The 25046-nt window shown below is 35.9% G+C and overlaps 1 protein-coding gene across 1 annotated transcript in view; it reads left to right on the top strand.

Annotated features, from left to right (window-relative positions):
• Positions 1-25046, top strand: part of si:dkey-237h12.3 (teneurin-3) — a 649923-nt gene that overhangs the window by 68592 nt on the left and 556285 nt on the right. The window contains exons 3-4 of the mRNA XM_057849309.1: positions 5093-5472; positions 17834-18097. Coding sequence (XP_057705292.1) covers positions 5193-5472; positions 17834-18097 — 544 coding nt within the window. The 5' untranslated portion in view covers positions 5093-5192. The remainder of the gene's footprint in view (positions 1-5092; positions 5473-17833; positions 18098-25046) is intronic.

Raw genomic sequence — 25046 nt, forward strand, 5'->3', positions numbered from 1 at the left:
TTGTAAATTATTGTTGGAATGGAAAGATAAGACACAAGACGGACATAAACATTCAACATACAGTACATAAGTACTGTATTTGTTTATTATAATAATAAATCCACAAGATGGCATTAACATTATTAACATTCTTTCTGTTAAAGGTTTCCACGGCTTGAAAGACTTGTAGTTCTTAAAAGATAGGAAGTTGGGCAACCAGGATTGTCAGTAGTGGCTGCAAATGGTATACAATATGTTCTGAGTTGTGTTTAATCAAGCGTGTTAAGAAAAAGATCGTCTCCTGCTCTGCTCTGTTAGTTGTGGCTGCCAAAGCTTAATGTTTCAAGGGTCGCGATGCAGAAATTGCAGACATCAAGGAGTGGTTGAGATTTTCTTTTTCATGTGTTTACCCTTTTAAACGTTTTTTTTTTTTTTTTTCCAATGTTTCTTTGTTTGGATCGATTATCTATCATCTGAAATATTGGGGAAAATGCAACAGTAACAAAAAAAAAAAAATACAATTAAGCGATAGTTATGAGGTAGATATCCGTGACTTATATACAGACACCATTTTTTTTTCATTGTGACATAATTTGTTAAAAAATTTAAGATATGCAAGTGAATAATTTTTTTAAAGTCGTTTTTTTTTCTTTTTTTTTAACCTAAATATTACACAACAATTAATGATTCTAAGCTAAAAATGACAGGCATTTTGAATTATAAATATAATTATTTACCTTCTTTTTATGGATGGGTTGAAACAAAAGCGGTTGCACGACATCTGTAAACGGGGGTTTCCAGGGTAAAACGGGCAAATTAAAAATTGTTCGGGGGCTTAATGCACCATGAATCTGCTATGGCAGCATATAGACAAATTGTTCTATCAAACACAACAGTTCTTTTGGCTTAAAATACAGCAGTTTATTTTAAAGAGGGGTGCAAGGGCAGAAACTGCTTTTTCGGCCTTGTCTGTGTTTTCCGCCAAATACATATATATCATTTAACACAAAAAGGGTTTGGAAGATATCTCTTTCTGAAGTTAGGTATTGTACCTATCAGCTTCCTTACCTTACAAGTATGTACATACAATCAAGCTTCCCTAACACACGCATCTACATTCAAATTGAAAAGATTGATAGTGAAAAAATATCAACTATAACACTGAAAAAGTTTTTAAAAAATTTTTGACAATAAACTATTTCAGTTCCATTCCATCAGGCATGCCACTCAGTTCCCTCTTGAACAAGACAAAAGGCTGTGCCATACATTATGTCACACGGCCCACTCTTCCGCCGTTTGCGCTGTCAGCCTGTCACTCTTCCCAACTCGTTGACTCTTCCAAAGAAAATAACGACAAATCTGGTCCATCCTCCTTGAGTGTATGAAATAATGCATTAGCTTGTGCTAAATTTACCGTATTGGCCTGAATATAAGACTGCCCTGATTATAAGACGACCCCCTCTTTTTCAAGACTCAAGTTTGAAAAAAGACTTTTTGAGCACCAAATTAATTTTTATACAGAAAATAATTACAGTACATCTGAAACTATGGAGATAGAATAGTGCCAAAAGAAGTGAGGTTGTAAAATGAAAATTATCCCTGTAATATAACCAATTTTAACTAAAAAACACTTGTATTTCAAAATTTTGCATTGTAAAATAAACATGAAAAAAACTCAAAGGAATAAATTCTTCTACAAGTTGTTTTTTTCTGTTTGCAAGTATTTTTTTTTTGTTCTACAGGTGTTTTTTCTTCACTACGGGTTAAAAATTACCAATTACAAGTGCACAAGTTTTGTCACATTCTTGTCGAGTTTTATGAGCCAAAAAAGATACTCGTAACCTAGTTTTAAAATTTAAAAAAAAATACCCGAAGAACTATTCACTAGATTGTGTTCTTAACGTCTTTTTTTGACCACGACTTGGAATGATATTTTTGTGCTTGTGTTTTACAACAGATTATTTCGATGTACAAGTAGTTTTTTTTCCGTCTGTGGTTACAAGTGACTTTTGTCTCTGAAAACGCGACAAGGGGGAGACAAAACTCGTGAGGTTGTAATTGGTGGTTTTTAACCTGTAGCAAAGAAAAAACACCCGTATAACAAAAAAATCACTTGTAAATGGAAAAAAAACACTTGTAGAAATTTTTTTTTACATTTTTTTTTCATGTTTATTTCTCAACGCAAAATCTGGAAATACAAGTTGTTTTTTTTGTTTTGCAAGTTAAAATTAGTCATTTTACAGGTATTGTTTTTAATTTTAAAACTAGGTTATGAGTATCTTTTTTTGGCTCACAAAACTCGACAAGAATGTAACAAAACTTGTGCACTTGTAATTGGTCATTTTTAACCCGTAGTGAAGAAAAAATACCTGTAGAACAAAAACAAAACAAAACAAAAATACAAAAAAAATACTTACAAACAAAAAAAAACAACTTGTAGAACAATTTATTCCTTCGAGTTTTTTCATGTTTATTTTACAACGCAAAAAAAGTGTTTTTTTAGTCAAAATTGGTCCTTTTACAGGTATAATTTTCATTTTACAACCTCACTTCTTTTGGCACTATTCTATCTCCATAGAAACAAATGATTATAACAATTTATTTGAGAGAAAAAGCATGTTGTTTTGCCTCATTCAAATCTTAATATCTGAACATTTAAATATGTAAACTAAAGTGTAATCACATTCGTAAATGAATGGCTTTTGGTTTTTGAAATTTAAATAAACCAATCTATTGTGATAAAACAACAAAATTGCAATAACTGCAATAACCAAAGTGAGGTTTAACTGTAACTGTATTCTTGAAACAAATATGAATTTCGGAAAAACATTGCAATGAAATAATGCAAACTGGTTAAACTTGAGAGTAGATGAGATCTGTCATGACAGAACATTACTCCTCAGGTTCAGCTTTCGCTTCAATGATATCTGGTGGCATCAAGCGTCGTGAATGGGTATAATGTCTAGACCGCGAATATAAGACGACCCCTACTTTTTCAGTTTTATTTCAATGCAAAAAACACTGTTTTATATATGGGCCAATACGGTAGTTTAGCTCGCGACCTCATTACCTCTTATTAAAAATGTTCACATTACGTCCTTCCTTCTTGAATGGCTACTAGGATATGTAGTCTTTTGTGGTGCTTTCGGTTTTGAAAAAGGACAAGAAATGGTGGAAATATAAACATAAACACATGGTCCATGCAGCTTTTTAATGCTTATTTATGAGGGCAATGAAACTATAAAACTCAAATGACATTATCTCCCGTTTTACTTGGCCGATTGCCTTCAAGTAAAAACAGGTGTGGACCTCAGCTTCCGCACTTTCAAATGAGACCAGCCAGCGGCACGTGGGTGACGTAATTACAGCGCAACGAGGCTTCAAAGATGATGTGCGTAATTTTGTCGCCGCCGACAGGTTCGGTGTTGAAGGGTTAATAGTAGAGATGTCCCGATCGATCGGGGGTCCAATCACGTCATTTTCAAAGTATCGGAATCGGCAAAAAAATATCAGCCATGCCTTTTTTTAATATATATACTGTATATTTTTTAATTAAATCGTTTTCTAATTGTATTTAACATTACAAACATAATATGTTACACTTATCCAGAGTCTTTAGTCGCGCTCAATCTGTAATGGCACCATTTTACCTATATAGAGAGACAAAAGGCAGCGTAAAATGAGTAGAGTGAATTTTGGATGCCTTTGGAGCCTTTATTAATTGGCTAAAGCCTTACAATCCCTCTCCCTATGATTAAAAATATCATGGGAAGCAATGTGGGGAAAGAAGGTAGAAAATGATCTTTTCTTAACACCTTATGTTATTTCCCAACGCAGAGAGGATATATCAATTGGTAGCACTATGCACAGTCATGGTTCCACTTCCCATCATGCATTTGGACATGCCTACAGTATCATTTAATGAAAGCTCAACAAATACACTAGATGGCAATATTTAGTCACTATATACAAAGTCACAAGTCTTTCTATCCGAGGATCCCTCTCACAGAAAGAATGTTAATAATGTAAATGCCATCTTGAGGATTTATTGTCATAATAAACCAATACAGTACTTATGTACTGTATGTTGAATGTATATATTCGTCCGAGTTTTATTCATTTTTTTCTTAATGCATTCCCAAAATGTATATGATCGGGAAAAATTATCGGGAATGATTGGAATTGAATTGGGAGCAAAAAAAAAAGCAATCGGATCGGGAAATATCGGGATCGGCAGATACTCAAACTAAAACGATCGGGATCGGATCGGGAGCAAAAAAACATGATCGGAACAACCCTAGTTAATAGTATTTTTTGAGCACTTGAGTATAACTCTCAGGCCCAGCCAAACAATGAAAAAAGTGTGACTTATAGTCCAGAAAATACGGTACTTAATTTTTTTTTTTTTTTGATTTTTTATTTTTCCTTCTTTTTTAAACCTTTACGGGGCACTCATTTAACTCATTGGCTCTTATTGACAACCCTGGACGTCCTATTTAATTTGCTCCTCCATGTCAAAATGAATTTGACGTCTAGTGCCGTCAATGGCACTCAAAACTGAGTAAAGGAAGGCAGTCATTTGTTGACAAGGATGTTGTAATAATATGCTGTTGCTGTATTTACAGAAACTGAAATATTTTCCTAGTCTGTGTGGATGACAAACATTTTTGACAGATTGTCTACGACAGTGCAGCTGTATCATAGAATATGGTAGATTGATTTTAAGACACGATGATTATTGTGTCGCCATATTGTGAGATAATTTAGTTAAGACCCTTGAACCTATTGAGAGGTACCCTTCTCGATAGCATGGAAGTCAGTGCTCATTTTCTGTTTTAAATAATTATGTTCAAGCATTTATTATACATTTCGAATCAAATTTCTGAATTCATTTTACAGACTCTTTAACTCAATGGCCACCATTGATATGTCTATAGCTGTCAAAAACAGCTAATTAACTTATTAGCGGCCTACGATCTGCAGTTTAAGCAGAAAAATCACTTTGACTGTTTTCAATGAGTTCTTGAAACCACGTAAGGGCCGCGTGGGATGATTAAAGGCAGATAAGCATCACTTTAACTTATTGCTTCCTGTCTTTGCCCCCTCCTCATAGGTGGACTGAATGGAGTAAGGAGGATTGCTCAAGCGGGACGACGGAAGGAGGGCCGGGTGACAAAAAGTGCCGAAAAGTGGGGTGAAGGCATGCGGGCAGCATGGAACGGGTGAGGGAGCAGCGGCCGTTCTGCTCGCTCTCCAAGAGCCAGCGAGAGCACCGCGAGCGAGGCGGAGACCCCGAAAGCGAGTATCGTTACAGCGTGGAGCGAGAGGAGACCATCCGCGACGCCGGGACGCCATCCTGCCGCGTACCCACGCAAAAGTCATACAGCTCGAGTGAGACGCTTCAGGCCTTCGAGCATGACCCGGCGCGTATGCTCTTTGGGGGCCGGGTCAAGGACATGGTCCGCCAGGATAGCGCCGAATACAGCCGGCCAGGTCAGAAGCACGTCATTTTCAATCGAGCTTACACCTGAATCCTAACTTCAAACCCATTTTACCTTAAAAAAGGACTTTCTAATCTCATTGAAGGAAACCTTTACCTTGTATCTAAACCTCATTTTTTAAACCTTCTCAGTAGTGATGGGATTTTCGGCTCTTTTCGGTGATCCGGTTCATTCGGATCGGCTCAGTGAAAAGAGCTGGCTCTTTTTGGCTCTCAAACGGCTCTTTTAACTTTAGCTTTTCTTTTACATATTTATGACTATTTTAGCATATAGTTGATAAATGACTTGGTGAACTAAATATTTACTGACTGCAAATAGCAATAATTATCAAGCAAAGAAAAGGGTTTTTACTTATTTTATTAAACATTAAAAAGGCTCGAAAAAATAAACAAGCAACAAAATCAAACTTCAACCAACAACAATCAAACATGCTGCATCATAACAAAAATGGTGAGTAGGAACTGCAACAGCAGCAGCGAACAAAACAAACAGCTACTCCTTGCTTTATTTTAAATTTGTACTTATGAAAACTAAATACTTCAACTTGGACAGGCTAATCCGGCTCCTTCTCTCAGTAATTCTTTGTCCAGTTTTTTTAGCTAAATCCAGATTTTTTTTCTCATGGAACCTGCAAGATGCATGTGTTGACTTGCATCCATCATTTAAAAAACAAATAAATTCAGATTTCTAAATTAGTCTCAAAATAATGAAATTCTAAGTGTATCAAAGGTGATACATTAGGCTATAAGGGGTTTAGTTTGCAGACACGGCATTCTGCCCTATTGTCATCTGACTTTAACCAATTAAAATGTCTCCAAATGTTACTGCGTTTTCATCTCATCTTGAAGGCCTACAAACCGTGTTCGTGTGTCGTCCTCTTCTCCTCCTGTGTCTGTCTGTGGCTTTGCAGAGTCGATGGAGCATGTGCTCAGCGTGCACTCCTTGCAGTACCGAGTACCAAGCCCCTCCCTTTTCTCTTCCTGTCTCCCTCTCTGAGCACGGCAGCTGCCAAACCTCGCTTCAGACACGTGAAAAGAGAGAGAGACAGAGAGAGCGAGAGAGAGAAGGGAAAATGAAGGAAGGTGCCGGTTCTTATTGTTCACTTCAAAGAGCCGGTTCGTTGTACCGGCTCATTCGCGACCGACACATCACTACTTCTCAGTCTCTCAATACCCTACTCTAAAAGCGAATTTTCAGTTGAACACCCTAACTCAGGTTTGAAAAACTTAACCTATTTTAAAACTATAATTTGAAACCCTATCCCAAGCCTGAAACCCCAACGTAAACACTCAACCCTATCCTAAAACCCTAACATTGAACATCAACCCTGTCTTTGGAATGGTAACCCTGACTCTAAACCTCTTTATAAAACAAGTGACTATTTTTGGTAATTGTTAAGGTTAAAAGTAATCTAACATGCAGAGATGACGCAGGAGGCGTGTTCCATTTTTATAGTGAGAAGCTTAGCCTCAGAGACCCGCTCCAGTCTTGAACTTCTCTGCTTCAGTGCGTAGCTTATTTATTTTATTTAGGACAAAAGGACAAGAAATGGGACAGGAAAGCAACATAGAACATAGTATAGAATACATAGACTATATGGGGGACACATTAGCCTGTTGCAATATGCAATGCAAGTCAAATTATTGCATGGTAAATAAAAATGAGGGCGGTAATTTTCCCGACTGCGATTTATTGCCACGTGTGCGTGTTAATTGCATATGAGACTCCAGTTCCTTTCACAGATGTTTATTGACCATCAACACGGATTGATTGATTGATTGATTGATTGATTGATTGATTGATTGATTGATTGATTGATTGATTGACTGACTGACTGACTGATTGATTGATTGATTGATTGATTGATTGATTGACTGATTGACTGATTGACTGATTGATTGACTGATTGAATTTATTTCGAAAACATACATCACATTATGGATATACAGTACAAGAATACAAACAAAACATAAGACTCGAAAAGGAATAGGAAGAAATAAAAAACTTGGATGAATCCTACCCCTTTGTCCGCTACATACTCATCAGCATGAATCAGACAAAACAAATACAATTCACAACAGTTCAATAATGCCTAAAGAACAATGGTTGGCATCACTCAACATTTTCTCAACATAAATACTATAATTCTATACTTACAGAAAACAAGATCTTTGTATTTTCTCTTAAACACGCTCAAATTAGCGCTTTTCTTTAGCTCCTCAGTAAGTTTGTTCCACAAGTCCACACCTGAAATTGAAGGACAGAAACTCTTTTTTGTTGTACGGTGATAATGCTTTTTGAAATTTAACTCCCCTCTCAGATTATACCCTCCTTGTCTATTTGAAAACAAAACTTGTATATTTCCAGGTAATGCATTTTTCCGTGCCTTAAACATGATTATGGCCGTTTTAAATCTAATATTCGTGTATAATCTGAACTATGTCTGAATTAAAGTTCAGACATACAAAATAAGGAAACACATCTATATTAAACATTGTAAAACGATAGCAGTGCTAAATTAAGCCTAATGGAAAAATGAAAATGTACTAACCACTTTAGCCTGCTATAAAACATTGGCAGCAGGGGCGCTGCCAGGGGAGGCAGTCGTGGCCAGTGCCCACCCACAGACACACTCTACCCACCCAAAGAAAACTGGATGTAGTACTAACGGCATTCTGGGCACCGCGTATGATATCCCATTCATATATGTAGTACTGATGTGTTCTAACCTTTGCGTTGTTACCTCCTCTTTCATCTTTAAAAAAAAAAAGTAAGAAATGTTGGTTTTGTTCCTAAGGGGTGCATTTACGCATATTTTGATTTTTTTTTTTTTTTTCACATTTCATCAAAGTTTTCACCAGTGTTCACCTGGTTGTTGAGTTTGGAGAGTTGAAGCATTCTGAGGGGGTCAATGTAGGGCTCAAAGCGTCTGCGGGACAAAGAATGACTGCTAGGGGGCGCTACATAGTGTATTTGGAATTTGTCTTTACACGGTATTAAAGATTGCACCTGTCTTGACCTGCCTGCCGATTTTGGGGCATTTTGAAGCATTCTAAAGGGATCAAATTGAGCTCAAAGGGGCTGCGGAACAAAGAATAACTATTATAATAATAATAAAACCGAGGAACCACAATAGGTGACCTAAAAAAAAACATTGTCACCTGCATGTCCATACTGTTCAGTTATTGATGTCAAATAAAATACAATCAACTTTTATTTGTTTAGACCAAATCACAACAACAGTTATCTCAAGGAGAAAAAAAAACATGTTTTAAGGTGCATGAACCCTACGCTAGATTTCGACCTACTTGAGCATTGTAGCTCCCCCGCCCCCACATAGTTCAGATTCTACACGAATATTAGATTTAAAATGAGACCCATAATGAAAAATCTGATTGGCAGTGATAATATGATGTACTAAATGACAACAATTTGACTTTAAATTTGTTAACGTACACATTTTGGAGGACAAGATGATATTAATTTTGAATCAAATAAACACTTGTAAAGGGCTCAAATTGGCAGACAGCAAAAATGCTATTTGGTTTCTCACTTATATCGTATTCTTCATTTAACTAGCTTTAAAACGACTTGTGCATTTTGTGTGTTTATTATTTTTTTTAAATATTCATAATTTTTAATATAGTTTTTCTTTTCATAAAGACAATTTATTGCATTTGAATCGGTAATTTATTCAGCTGTATTGTCACTTCATTCGTGCTTGAATATGCTTAAAAAAAGAATAACAATAATATCGCATATCGGCAATAATTTATTCGACGATATATCACCTACTAAAATTTGTTATCACGACAGGCCTAGACACACATGGCCCAGGACAAATAAAGCCTCGCTAGATAGAAGTTATCCTATCTAGTGACTGACTTTAACAAAGTATGAATTTGTTAATTTGTTAAAGACAATTAGAGCTGCAGCTATCGATGAACTAGTTAGTTCGAATAATCGAGTATTGGATAAGGAAGATAGATATTATAATACCTGAGTTGAGCCTCAAACAGTATTAAAAAAACAATAATAAATAAATGAGCTTCTAAGTACGACAAAAGAGCAACTGGCTAACTTACATAGCAAAAGTCCGCTAGCTTAAATGCGATAAAATGCTAACTTTTTTTCTTTTTTTTAAACACTTCTCTTAACAAATTTTTCAAACACATATTTCCACAGAAAACGGCTAAATGTACCTATAAACTAAATTACGAATGCATTAAAAAACATTTGCTCAAACAAAAACTTGTTGGTCTTAACAGGGAGCAGCTGGATTCAGCCATGTGAAATGAGTTATGTCATGTTCACTGTTGCCACTAGAGGGCAGTATATCCACACAAATCAATAAAACTAAATGCAAACACTTTCAAAACAAACCATTAAAAAGCCACTTTAATTAAACAAATACTCGAAGCAGCAAAATTTAATTTGAATCTTTTTTCTAATCAAATTACTCGAGTTAATCGATTAATTGTTGCAGCGCTAAAGACAATTACTCCAAATGTCACTGAAAAACAAACAAAAAAAATACATAAAGTCATATATACTTATATATACTTTATATAATATTTATACTTTTTCTTTTAATAATTATTAATGAAGTTATGAAAGTTTGTAAAAACTAAATTAAAATAAATAAATAAACATTAGTTAAGGCCCCAAGTGGCACTTTAGATTATTTTTTTCATAGTTATTTAACTCATTATAGGAAGTGACCTGTGAAATCCCCCAAAAGCTACAAGAAGTGACCATAAAATGCCAGTAAAAGTCCCTAAAAGCTATAGGAAGTGACCAAAAAATGCCCTAAAGTCTACAGAAAATGATCCAAAATGTACAAGAAGTGACACCATATTGCTACAAGTGACCCCAAATCAACAGGCAGTTACTCAAAATTAACTCATTGGCCATTGACAACAATAGACATCCAATTCATTTAAACTGGCTGTAAATGCTCATGTTCTAGTGCCACTGACAGCCCTAGATGTCCAATCCATTTTGACTGGGACCGGTGAGTTTAACCAATGAGTTAAAGCGTGCCTTATCAGGTTTAAAAAAAAAAAAAAAAATCATCATTCATGCTTGAAAGTGTTAGAACCTTGAGAACTTGCGTCAAATGTCTCACAAAGTAGATTGCCTTTTACGCTGTTTACGCTGCATTTTTATATTTTAACCTCTCTGAAAAGCGAGGTTAATCGTCAACATTACAGAACAAATAACTTCAACTTTATTGACGTCTTGATGAGAGTGCTCACGTTTTCGCACCCGGCAGAGGTTAAAACAAATTGGAATTAATCGCCCACCAAATCACAAATTTTCAGAGAGAAAGGTTAATTACCAACACAAAGAAAGTCAGTTTCATTAGAAGGCACGTAAATAAGCAAATGTTCTCCTTGTTTTCAGTCACTACGCATCATAAATTCATTTTCTTTTCTTATTTTTCAAAAATTTATTTTTATTTCACTTGTATGATTGTTCTAACCAAGGGGCGGAACAAATGTAAACAATGAGTGCGATGAGTATTAACGGGCCCCTGATCACAACACTGGCCACTGCACATTGGGGGGGGGGGGGGGGCTGAAATATTAACACCTAAACACTATATTACATCCCAACGCTTACCTTTTGACCCTCCCCTTGCCCAACCACGCTCCCTTGAGGCCTGCAAACTGGGCCCCCTGGAGGCCCAGGATCGGGTGCGCACGCAACCCGAGCACCCCCTAAGCTCCGCCCCTGGTTCTGACAAAGTGTAAAGCCCCAAAACAATTATTTCAATTCATTTATACTATTTATTTTGTATTATTATATTTAATTAATGTTCATTTTTTTGTATTTATTGGGAACTGGCATTTAATTATTTTAGAGCTGTCCCGACTTTTCGACGTAGTCAACGTCATCGATGACGTAAATGCGTCGACGAGCACAACATCCTGGCGACGGTTGATGAAGGGTAAAAAAAATATATGCGTGGAAAGTTGAGACTATCCGACGCTAGTAGGTATGCAAGCGGGGAAAGCGGCACAAGGCCAAAAAAGCGCACCCGAGTGGCCGAAACATTGACTTATTTCAACGAAAAAGAAGGTACATTGTTGTGACCTGTCCCTTCAATGCCAAGCTTGGCTGCATGAACACCTAATGCGCTGTCACTCTGTTGTAATTTTGGAAGACGACAGGAGACAACAAGCTGGCAGATCGGAAGTCCATCTAACTAATTAACAACATGTTTTATTGAAGTTGCTAAGCCTGTCGCGATATGCAATGAGTCCATTTATAGCACGGTAAATAAAAATGAGGGCGGAAATTTTCACGGCTGCGTTTTTTCGATGCGTGCGTGAGTGTTGATGGCATTTGAGACTCCAGTTCCTTTCACAGATGTTTATTGGTCAGCAAGTTCAGACGTACAAAATAAGGAAACACATCTGTATTAAACAATGTAAACGTCGCTACATTGAGGCTTATTGAGAAAAAACATTGAACCTATTTTAGCTTGCTATAAAACATTGGCAGTCTTCTCCGAAACGCAAACTTGTGGTTAAAAGGTGACACTTCAAACATGAAAAATCGCTGGTTAACAACATTTGCAAACGAAAAAAACGAACAAACAAACAAACAAAAAATCTTACTGACACCATATGCAATGACGAAAAGTGATTTTTTGCGAAGTGTAATGCTTACGGTTCATGATTTAGTGAATGTACTTCCGGTGAACATTTAAAAATAAAACCAGGTCATGTTTGTCGTATAAATAACGATTTCTGGAGTTAATCCCACATACTTCACAATTCAGATTCTACACTAAGAATAGCGTTTAAATGACACCCTTTATACAAAACCTGATTGAATGAATAATTATCATAATTATTATAATACTATTATATATAGTAGTATACTATAATATTAATGCTAGATGGTTTTCTAAGAATTGTTTTGAATCATGTTGGAAAGGCGAAGTCAGTGTTCTGAATCTGTTTACATTCCATTCTTTTGCACAAGTTAATGCTATCAGCATTTGACCGCGTTATGTATTTGTGATTTATTATTGTTATTTCCGTGTTTATTTCTACTTTAATAAGAATTTAAATGTTCCAAATGTTTTTGTGAATTTATTAGCGTCACCAAAAATTTAATTGCGAAATTAGTAAAAAAATATATATATATATGTTACATTAGTCGACTAATCGTAAAAATAGTCGGCTGACTAATCAGGAGAAAATTTGTCATTTGGGACAGCCCCAAATTATTTGATTAACAATTTTTCATATTTGATGTAATAACGCCCTAAAACACTTAGATGCTAAATACTTTTATTGTATTTTATGAATTACTTAATTTTATTGAATTTTGCGTTTGTAAAGAAATTTATTCAATTAATTTGTTATTTTTGCCCATTTAAGTTATTTTATTCAATAATGTCTGAAAATACATCATTTCACGTATACTATTTTATTTGTCTATTTTTAACAAATTTTCACTATTGTATATTTTCATAGTTAATTTTCTAGCACCTTAGTTAATAACATATTGTTCCAAAATTCCCATTTTATTTGTTGTATCACTTAATTTATTAGTCAAATTAGGATGGATTTACTTGTATTTGGTTTATGTGTTGTTTTTATTCCGATTAGCTAAACCTGGGACAATGAGCCAAAGTCTAGAATCAAATACATTGTCATCGCTTTTTTGTACTCTAATTACATTTTTTATTTTATTTGTATTTTTCAGGCATCTAAATCGTGAGATATAGGTAGCAGTAAAAATGTGTTTCTTCGAATTTTCCATGTGAAAACAATATTTTTTTCTCCTATTATGCTAATTTTCACTTATACAGCTTACATAATCTTCCATGTGATTGATAAACAAAGCTCTTTTAAGGTCAGTCGTGAGGACATGAAAGCATCTTAGATCTGGCCAAGTGTATTTAAATGTCACCGTGTACATTTGAAAAGTGAGCTCATGTGTATGGAGCCGAAGATGAAAATGCTTTAAAATCTGGCATTTACAGTGAGACAGCCCACAATGGCAGGCAGTTTGAGATGCGGGGGGAATGCAAGAAAAGAAAAATAACTTCAACACTTCACTTCATAAAATGGTCATTTAGCAGTGGGGTATATCGCAGAATATTGCGTTATTTTCTTTCTAATTGCAAGCTTATGATCGGGACAGCAGCCATGAAATAAAATGAACTGTTAAACCGTTTTTAATTACAGAAATTAAGCTGGCAGTCTGTAAAAAACAAAAAACAAAAAAACAACAACAAAAAAAAGACAATTATAGCACTTGCTGTATTTTGCCTAGTCTATTTATGAGGTTAGGAAAGTGTAACAAAATACACCAAAATTAGCTAGCTATTTAATTTTTTTAACCAGTTTTTTTCTTAGTGTTTTTTTCAGCTGCTGTCTATTTCGCTTGTTGAAAAATGTTAATGGCAAATCTTTAATTGGTCACAACGCTTCGCCCTCATGCATTAATAGAAAAAAAAAAGCCTTCAGGAAATTTAGCGTTGCCCATCAGACATTATGTCTAGGTTAGGTTGCTATAAGGACCCTTAAAATGGCTCAAATAACCCTTAAATGGAGAGTTCGAACAAAATTAGCTGATTTGTGTTTTTGCGGATCAGGCATCTTGAGACTTTTTCGTGGGTCGACTGAAGTTAGATACGCCTACCATATTTTAGTTGATTTGGTCACTGTTTGCAGGGTCAGAGTTTAACCCTTTCAGTGACATTGGTCACTACATTTGACAGCTATTCAAACAGTGACACTTATGCACTTTACCCTTTTTAGGGCAATTTATTTTTTGGTCATACATTAAAAATAGCAAACCAAAAAAAAAAAAAGGTAAAAATTTGCAATTTTTGATATATGGCGGAAAACACTCAGGTGACGTGAAGTTCTGCTCTGGGACCCCCAACTTGGCCAAATTTCAAAATTGTCCTTTATGCATGTGTGATGCATCATTGGAACGCTTAAAATCTCAATTTTCTGGGGGGAAGAAAAATTCAGAACACGAGGGCACTTATTAAAAAAATAATTTAACCCTTAAACTCAAATCCGAGGTGAGAGCATGAGAGAGCATTGTTAGGTTTTGTGTTGGGTTCCCTCCTTGTGTGTCCCTGTGATTGCCCATTGATTTCACCTGTTGTGCCTGCTCCTTGTGTATCCTCCAATCTGCAGCCTCCTGTGTCACCCATCTGTTTCTCGTTGTCTCGTTACCGCTTGTCTCTGTGTGTGTGTGTGTGTGTGTATATAAACTCCAAGTTTATATACACAACTCCTTGTTGCGTCAATGTCGATGTCAAGTCCTGTCCAAGCCCTCGTGTACCAGTCCCTCCGCTTAAGTAAGTTTTGTTTGAACATTGCCTTTTTGATCCCCAGTCCTTTTGGTTGTACTTTGTGTTTTTGTTAGTTATTATTAGTTAGTTATTAGTTTTTGTTTCCCTGCATTTGGGTCCACACCACCTGCCTGCCCGCGTTACGTGATAAGCATAATTAAAGACATTATGATTTTTACGAGATATTATCATGTACGGGTGTCAAGACACAGCTAGTTATGGCCACAGCTGGACTTTTGGGGGATTTTAATTCCGTGTTGCCCAACGACAGCCCCAAAACATCACTGCTCTAGAGGAGATCTGCAAGGAGGAATGGGCCAAAATACCAGCAACAGTGTGTGAAAAGCTTGTGAAGAGTTACAGAAAACGTTTGACCTCCGTTATTGCCAACAAAGGGTACATAACAAAGTATTAAAATAAACTTTTGGTATTGACCAAATACTTATTTTTCACCATGATTCACAAATTCTTAAAAAATCAAACAATGTCATTTTCTGTTTTTTTTTTCTTCCAAATTCTGTCTCTCATGGTTGAGGTTTACCCATGTTAACAATTACAGGCCTCTCTAATATTTTCAAGTGGGAGATCTTGCACAGTTAATGGTTGACTAAATACTCATTTACCCCACTGTATAAGGTAACAAAACCATTTGCATCCAAATGTATATCCACCATAAATATTTCTCTTATTAGGTATGACCTACCTTTGCCACAACAGAACTGTTCTTACTTGATAAGTGTCAGTGTTGAGAAGGAGCAGCCCTTCATAAGCCTTGGCTTCTGCCCGCTCCTTTTGAGCATCTCTGTTCATAATAATATGTCAAAATGCCTGTTTACGCTTTCATGTCTAAAGCTGTAAAATAAAAATGAAAAGAAATGTAATGAAATGCCCATGTTTCAGTGCCATTGATGGCGCTAGACTTCCAAACCATTTTGACTGGAAGGGACGATTGAACATTGAAAATTGATTGGACATCCATCACCGTCAATGGCAGCCACTGAGTTCAGTGAGTGACCTGTAAGGGTTATTAGAATAAAAAAAAAAAAAAAATCTTATACATGAAAGGGTTAATGGAAATGGCTTTCAATAATGTGAAAAACTGAAGGCTGGGTTTAGGTTTTCAAAGCAAATTTTCTCACGCATATTAACGCAGTTTCACATCATAATCCCTCGCTACTTCGCGCTTCAAACTCGCGCCCTCAGTCCATCGCGTATTTTTTTTTAAATTAAAAAATACAGATGCTGTCCTGAGCCGATCGTGTAGACCAGGCAGTGCTCATGAAGTTAACGATGATTGACAGCAGTTAATCTTTGATCTTGCCAGAGAAGCAAACTTCAAAGGGCCGCATGCGTCAATCATCGTTTAACTTGTTAAACAGTTGCTGTGGCAACTCATTGTGAATAAGTGAGCAGCTTGAGCATTTGAGTGGACTCAATCAATGAAGCATTTAACAAAGCCAAGCATTTTTCTGCTTTATTCTTGCTTAAAAAATAATCTGGTGGGACAATAACATGTTTAAAATTTATCATAATAGAGATGTCCCTATCGATCGGGCCGATCGATCGGGTCCGATCACGTCATTTTCAAAGTATCGGAATGGGCAAAAAAGTATCGGCCATGCCTTTTTTTAATATATATATATATATATATATATATATATATTTTTTTATTAAATCGTTTTCTAATTGTATTTAACGTTACAGACATTATGTTACACTCATCCAGAGTCTTTAGTTTAGACTTAAGGTAGGGTTATCAAATTTATCTCGATAACGGCGGTAATTAATTTTTTAAAAAATGTATCACGTTAAAATATTTAACACGATTAATGCATGCGCTGCACGAACCACTCACGCATTGTCGCGCTCAATCTGTAATGGCGCCGTTTTACCTATATAGAGAGATAAAAGGCAGCGTAAAATGAGTAGAGTGAATTTTGGCAGCCTTTGGAGCCTTTTTTTAATTGGCTAAAGCCTTACAATCTCTCTCCCTACGATTAGAAATATCATGGGAAGCAATGTGGGGAAGCAAGGTAGTAACTGATCTTTTTCTTAACACCTTATGTTATTTCCCAACGCAGACAAGATATATCAATTGGTAGCACTACATACAGTCATGGTTCCACTTCCCATCATGCCATCTTGAGGATTTATTGTCATGATAAACAAATACAGTACTTATGTACTGTATATTGAATGTATATATTCGTCCGAGTTTTATTCATTTTTTTCTTAATTTATTTCCAAAATGTATACGATCGGGAAAAATTATCGGGAACGATTGGAATTGAATCGGGAGCAAAAAAAAAAGCAATCGGATCGGGAAATATCGGGATCGGCAGATACTCAAACTAAAACGATCGGGATCGGATCGGGAGCAAAAAAACATGATCGGAACAACCCTAGTGGCAACTCATTGTGTATAAGTGAGCAGCTTGAGCATTTGAGTGGACTCAATCAATGAAGCATTTAATAAAGCCAAGCATTTTTCTGCTTTATTCTTGCTTAAAAAAAAATCTGGTGGGACAATAACATGTTTAAAACTTATCATAATAATTACATTTGAAGTGCTTAAAAACCATTTATTAAAATAAATATGTACACAATTTTTTTTTTACTCTGGGAAACTGAAAAAAATGTCTTAGATTATATATTTAATAATAATCTCATAACAATAATACTGTATCATCTTTCCAATGCTAAATCTGAATAAATACATTGAACACATACAATTTTTTTTGGTGGAGGGTGGCTACTTCGCGGTTTTTCACTTATCGCGGCGGGTTCTGGTCCCCATTAACCGTGAAAAACGATGGATCACTGTAATTGTTTTGAACTATGGTTTTTCAAGTCAAAGTTAGGGTTTTAAAGTAGGTGTTTAATTCATGGACCTGTCCCTGCCGCTCCCTGGCCGTCCGCCATTTCCCTAGTACCTTCCGCCACATTAGCGCGCCCGTCTCTCGGTCGTCAGCCTTGTTTTTCACTCGCTTTGTTAACTTTTATGGTTTCCCTTCCGCAGGGCAGACGTTCTCGCTGAGGCAGCTCGGCATCTGCGAGCCCCGCCGAGGCCTGGCGCTATGCCCCGAGACGGGCCTGTCGCACCCGCTCGGCACCTACGCCAGGGGTCCCGCGGTCACCTCTGAAGGACGCGAACCGCAGTCCCCGGAACGAACCGTCGCGCTTTGGGGCAAAGGGGGCCACAACTCGTGCCTCTCCAGTCGCTCCAACTCAGCGCTGACGCTCACCGACACGGAAATGGACAACAAGTCGGACAACGAGATGGGTGAGTCGGATCCTCGATTCCTGTTGGCGGATTAGTGGGAGGGGCTTAGCGGAAGATTAGTGCAAAAAAAGCGGCAATGCAAGATAGCGGGAAGATTGAAACGACGTCCGTGTCCTTTCGATGGCTTCACCTGGTTGTTTTTTCCGCAGGAAGGAGTTGGATAAAGTTCACCCCGCGGCGAGCGTGTAATCAAAGATGACTTTGAGTTGGGGGTGGGGGCGCAATAGTGGAGGTGGGGGAGGTGTGAATTGTTGCGAGGTTGAGTGGGCGCGTACAAGGCAACCGCGCTTGATGAGATGGTTTGAAGTGCAAATGTGATCACGTTGGAAACCTGAGAAGCTGCGTTGGGGCAAATTGAGGCTGATGCTGATTTGTTTTTTTAGTATTAATATTAGGGGCCTCTTGAAATTGCTTCACTTTGTTTGTCCTCCAGCTTCCTTTTCAAAAATAATTGTGTTATTATTATTAAACAGTGTGTACACATGGAGTTTTTTTGTCAATATGTGCGCTGCATACGATCTACCATAGTCTACAGATTTTTTGCGAACAAAAAGTTGGAAGTTTCAGGTTGGCGTGGGATCCTCATACAACCTCCTGATACAATTTGTGATACAAGTGAAGGAATATATTTTCATATGATGATGAAGAGAGTTCTCCAATAATTACTTTTTAACCGATATTCCGATATTGTCCAACTCCAGAAATACGATACCGATATCATACCGATATATGAAGGCGTGCAAAATTTCCGATTCTTAGATTATTCGCGATTGGGCCGTGGAAAATTTGAGAACAATTCACAAACGTCCAAATTCCGATTATTGATTTATACCAGGTAAAACGGAAGTAAAACACAGTCATCGCGGTCTTTGGGACGCAATGAGGAACGGACTGAGAGTAAATATCATGTTCAACTCATGCCGCTAGAAAAAAAAAAACAATCATACCTGACTGAAGCCGACAGCCGCCACAAACAACGCCCAGTTGCTAGTTGCTACAAACATACGGCTACAGTAGATATCATATATATGTAGAACTAGATGCAAAATGACAGACGACGCCGGTGTTAGAACATGTATTATTGAACCGAGATGCGAAATGACAGACTTTCCGGCGTTAGTAAACAGCCGCCATCTTAAAGCAGTACTAAAGCAGTGACTTCTCTAGAAGGCTCTGTTGTAGCGAACCTAATTAACTTTTTATCTAAAACACTCCTAAATCGGCAGAATCTTATCTTGAATCTATCTTTAAATGATGAAATAGTTTTAAAACTTTGACAAAAGTAGACAGAAGGAAAATTATGGAATAACGGGAGCAATTTTAACAACTATAACAGTTGATTCACAACATTAAATTAATTGAATGTAGTTTAAAGCTGCTGATACAGAATGGGGACTGGAGTATTTTATTTAATGTTATTTTTGTATATTTGTTTACTGTTATATGCTAACTTGATACTGAAATAGTAGTTTGGTTTCGCCTGAGAGGATTTTTAAACAACTTTGGAACTAATGTCCAAAAACATCAATAAACTAATGTACAAAAACCTCAATAATCGTTTTATAATCCAATCGGAGCCTCTGAATCGTAATCGTAATCGAATTGTTAGGTGCCCAAAGATTCCCATCACTACCGATATATGCGGTCGTTGACCTAACATATCATGGTTAATTGTATTGTGATGCTGCACTGGATGTTTTAATAATGATAAACGTAACAACTTCAATGTTTTCCAAATAAACATTCAGTGAAAAATAAGAACAACTTCAACTAAAGTTATGGGAAAAGTGCCTATGTTGTGCCACTTTGTTTATTGTTGAAATCAAAATAGTGCAAACATCCGCATTTTAAATCAAGTGGAAGTGCAAAAGTGCCAATAGGGCACTACCATATCACATATGACTCACAAAGTACTTCTGGCTCAAAATAACAACAAAGGCACACAGCTTCAGTAGAGTGAATGAGGGAAAAGTTTGGCGTATGAAACCCAACTGGCAATAACTTTACAATATATTAAGTACAATTTTTTTTTTTTTTTTTGGTAAACTAATATCAAATCTCTCCTGATCTCCTGTAGACAGCATCTTAGTTTGAAGACATCTAGTGGTCAATAATTATAACTTTGCTGCGAAGCTGTAACTAGCCGTTGTGCTTCTACATTCACTTTAAAGGCTACATGCATACAGGCCCCAAACCAATAATGAAAAACCGATGTCGATAATATCCGATAGCATTTTAAAATGCTATTATCGGCCGATATCATGTTATTACGAATACCGTAATTTTCGAACTATAAGCCGCTATTTTTTTCCCCTTCATTTTGAATCCTGCGTTTTATAGTCCAGTGCGGCTTGTTTGTTGATTAATTTGGGTGAACGGATGACGCGTCACTTGACAGCGGCGTCATAAAACCGTCATAATTGTGACATGACCCTATAGTAGGCATTACTGAATACTTATGACAGATGTCATTAACTAAGCAACCAAATAAGATAGATAGGTCCTACTAACCGTACACTGAAAAAAATAACTAGTCGATTTACTGGATAAAATCATTGTAACAATTTGCACTTACTTCTATTAATTAAATTTTACTGCTTGTCAACTGAACTTAGTAATATTGCAAGCAGTAAAATTTATGTAATAAATGTTAGTGCATATTGTTAATTTTATCAAGTAAACCAACTAGTTATTTTTTTCAGTGTACTGTAAAACAACAGAATTGCTTCTTCTTCTTATGTTGTTTATTGTGTTGCACCAATACCGATATGAGTATCAATATCAGTACCGATATTGTACCAATGCCAACTGCCGGTCGCCATTTTCAAGATGGCTGCCAGCTTCGTATGCCCGCGTAACAATGGAGGTTTTTGCACCCATTAGCAAGTAAAACTTAACTCATTCACTCCCAGCCATTTTCACCAGACCAAGGCCTTTCGCTCCCGGCTGTTTTACTGGATTTAGACTGATTTTGCAAGGCCCACAGAAAATTCTGTTCTATTGCTATATAAACATGGAACCCAACAAAAGAACAATTCTCTTCTTTCAGCAGAAAAAAAAATAGTTCATATCTTTTTCCATCTTTTTCTTTGGCCATTACTGCTCCCTTGGGGGAGACAGTGAACCTCTAATGTCACCGTCTGTAAACACTGTTGTTGTCTAACATGCCTCCTAGCATGCATAGCAGTGCTACAGATGTTAATAACAATCAAAATTCATGTTGTGTGCTGATTATTTCTTCAGTTACTGTTACAGTTTTTTCATTAATTGCTAGTTATGGTATTTGGTAAAACTTTCTTTGACAGTGGTGCCATGAGACAGTTATTAGACAATTATAATTATGACATGACATTGTCATGAGCATTTTTAAATGCTTATAACAGATGTCATTTAGTGTTATCTGGCAAGTTATCTCACCTTTGAATGGATGTGAAAGATCCAAGCTGGACCTAAATGGAGTTAGTGACATAATTTGCCGGATGACACTTAATGACATCTGTCATAAGCATTCAGTAATGCCCATGTTAGTGCCATGTCATAATTATGGAGGTCTTATGATGCCGCTGTCAAAAAAAGTGGTACCTATTAACCCAAATAAATCGACGAATAAGTCACACTGGACTTTAAGCCGCAGGATTCAAAATGAAGGAAAAAGGTAGTGGCTTATAGTCCGAAAATTACGGTAATAAGTTCATATCGATGAAGTTGTGCTGAGAAAAGAATAACAACCCATTTTTTAAAAATTCAAACATTATAAGCAGTTACTCACAATGTTACTCATTATTTGAGTATTATTTTAAACAAACACTTTTTTACTTGTACTTGAGCAAATTTTTGGATGACTACTTTTACTTAAGTAATATTATTTAGAAGTAACGCTACTCTTACTTGAGTAAATTTTTTGGCTACTCAACCCACCTCTGCATATCGGAACGTTCCCAGAGGTTTCCATCTCTATTTACCATACATGGTAACCAAATTTTGGGAAATACTTGTCCGAGACAAAGTATTAGTTTCACATTTTTAACTTATTCAATCTCATTTAATTTTCCTTTGGCTATATAAATTGTTTTTCCCTATCTTACAATTATATTTTTATGTCATTCTCTGAATAGAATAGTTGGCCCATTAGGCAATGTACATTACATCGTCCGTGGAGGCCGTTCAGTCTGTAATTATCTCACATATTCGTCAATATCTAAGAATGCCAGGCAGACTGTTAAAATAATTGAGATAAAATGACTGCCTGAAATGATTGGCTAAAATGTAAAAATGCATCAATTTTCTGAAGGAAAAAATACATGTGACATTTGAGGCAAGTAATTTTCTCAATAGAAGTGTTCTTTCGAGAGAAAATTAAAAGTATGGTTGGAGGTGCACTTGATATAGAAGCGTTTTACATTTTTTCATTTCCGTGTCTTTGTTCCGCTGTTATTTTTCAATCCACTTGGTTGTTCGTTAGTTGAATTGTTTGCTAATTTCTTCCCTTACTCCCCCATTGGTTCATTTGTTAGTGATTTACTCATTGTTTTGCTTGTTAGCCTATTTGTTAGTTGGTTCGCTTGTTTGGTTTTATTGATTTGTCGCCCACTTGATTGTTCATTTGATTGTTCTCTCAAGCAACTGTTATTCATTTTTTTGTATGAACCCATGAATCGCAGAAAATACCACCTCAACCTGCTTTCAAATAGGATGACATAAATCTGACAATAATTCTTTTATAGTCGTATATTACATATATATTTATATACCTATATTTTATTTTATTGCCATTGTCAACGAGATTTAAAGCTTCAGCATGATATGCACCAGGGGTGTGACAATATATCGAAAATGTGATATATCGTGATACTTTGTAGGCCAAAAGGTTATTGATTTGCTCCCACCAGGAATCAATACATTGTTTTAAAAAGGAACAAAGACGTAAAGACGTAATGAGAGTAGTATATAAATATATACAGATATATATATCTATATATATCTATATATATATATATATATATATATATATATATTAGGGCTGTCAAACGATTAAAATTTTAAATCGAGTTAATTACAGGTTAAAAATTAATTAATCGCAATTAATCGCAATTCAAACCATCTATAAAATGCCATATTTTTCTGTAAATATTGGAATGGAAAGATAAGACACACGATGGATATATACATTCAACATACAGTACATAAGTACTGTATTTGTTTATTATAACAATAAATCAACAAGATGGCATTAACATTATTACCATTCTGTAAAAGCGATCCATGGATAGAAAGACTTGTAGTTCTTAATAGATAAATGTTAGTACAAGTTATAGAAATTTTATATTAAAACCCTTCTTAATGTTTTCGTTTTAATACAATTTGTAAAATTTTCAATCAAAAAATAAACTAGTAGCTCGCCATTGTTGATGTCAATAATTACACAATGCTCATGGGTGCTTAAGCCCATAAAACAAGTCGCACCCAAGCGCCAGCAGAGGGGGACAAAACTCCAAAAAACACAAGTAACAAGTGGACATTGCACTGTGCTGTCATTTTAATCTGTTTGAGCGGGGCATGTGCGTTAATTGGGTCAAATATTTTAATGTGATTAATTTTAAAAATTAATTACCACCCGTTAACGAGATAATTTTGAAAGCCCTTTCATATATATATATATATGGCGGAAAACACTCAGGTGACTTGAAGTTCCGCTCTGAGACCCCCAATTTGGCCAAATTTCAAAATTGTCCGATATGCATGTGTGATACATCATCGGAAAGCTGAAAATCTCAATTTTCTGGGGGAATAAAAAATTTGAACAGGTGGGCATTTAAAAAAAAAAAAAAAAAAAGTTTTTTATACAGCAAAACCTTATCTGGAGGCGGGAACACGCAAGAGCACAATTACAGACGCCATGACTTTAACGAGATATTATAGCGTACTTACCTTGTTTCGATCCGAAATCTCCATGTAGCATGTATCACTGAGTGTCAAGCCACAGCTATGAATGGCCACAGCTGGATTTTTGGGGGGTTTTATGGGTGAAACATGGTAATACAACAAGGGTCGCAACGCAGAAATCGCAGACATCAAGGAGTGGTCGAGATGTTCTTTTTCATATATTTACCCTTTTAACCTTTTTTTTTTTTTTCAAATTTTCTTTGTCTGGATAGGTTATTTATCTAAAATATTGGGGAAAATGCGACATTCATGAAAAAAATACAATTAAGCGATAGTTATGAGGCAGATATCCGTGACTTTTTTACAGACGTCAATTTTTTCATTGTGACGTAATTTGTTTAAAAGTTTAAAATATTCGAGTGAAATTTTTTTTAAAGTCGTTTTTTTTTTTTTTTTTTTTTTTTAACTATAGACATCAATTAATGATTCTAAGCTAAAAATGACAGACATTTTGAATAGTAAATATGATTACTTACCTTCTTTTTATGGCTAGGTTAAAACAAAAGCGGTTGTGCGACGTCTGTAAACAGGGGTTTCCAGGGAAAACGGACAAATTAAAAATAGTTGGGGGACTTAATGCAACATGAATCTGCTATGGCAGCATATAGACATATTGTTCTATCGAAAACAACATTTTTTTGGGCTTAAAATAGAGCAGTTTATTTTAAAGAGGGGTGCAAAAGCAGAAACTGCTTTTTCAGCCTTGTCTGTTTTTTCTGCCATAAATATATATGTATATATATATATATATATATATATATATATATATATATATCGTACATGCATAGAGGACAGTTTTGAAATTTGGCCAAATTTAGGGTCTCAGAGCAGAACTTGAAGTCACCTGAGTGTTTTCCGCCATATATATATATTAGGCATGTGCCGGTATGATATTCTGACCGTATGATAACCTTAAGCTAAAGTTTCACGGTATTACGGTATTTCAATTACAGCTCTAAAATTTGTTACTTTGAGTTATCTGGGTTTAAAAAAAAAAATAAAAAAA

The sequence above is a fragment of the Corythoichthys intestinalis genome, chromosome 11 (assembly GCF_030265065.1).
Source record: "Corythoichthys intestinalis isolate RoL2023-P3 chromosome 11, ASM3026506v1, whole genome shotgun sequence".
Classification (NCBI taxonomy): domain Eukaryota; kingdom Metazoa; phylum Chordata; class Actinopteri; order Syngnathiformes; family Syngnathidae; genus Corythoichthys; species Corythoichthys intestinalis.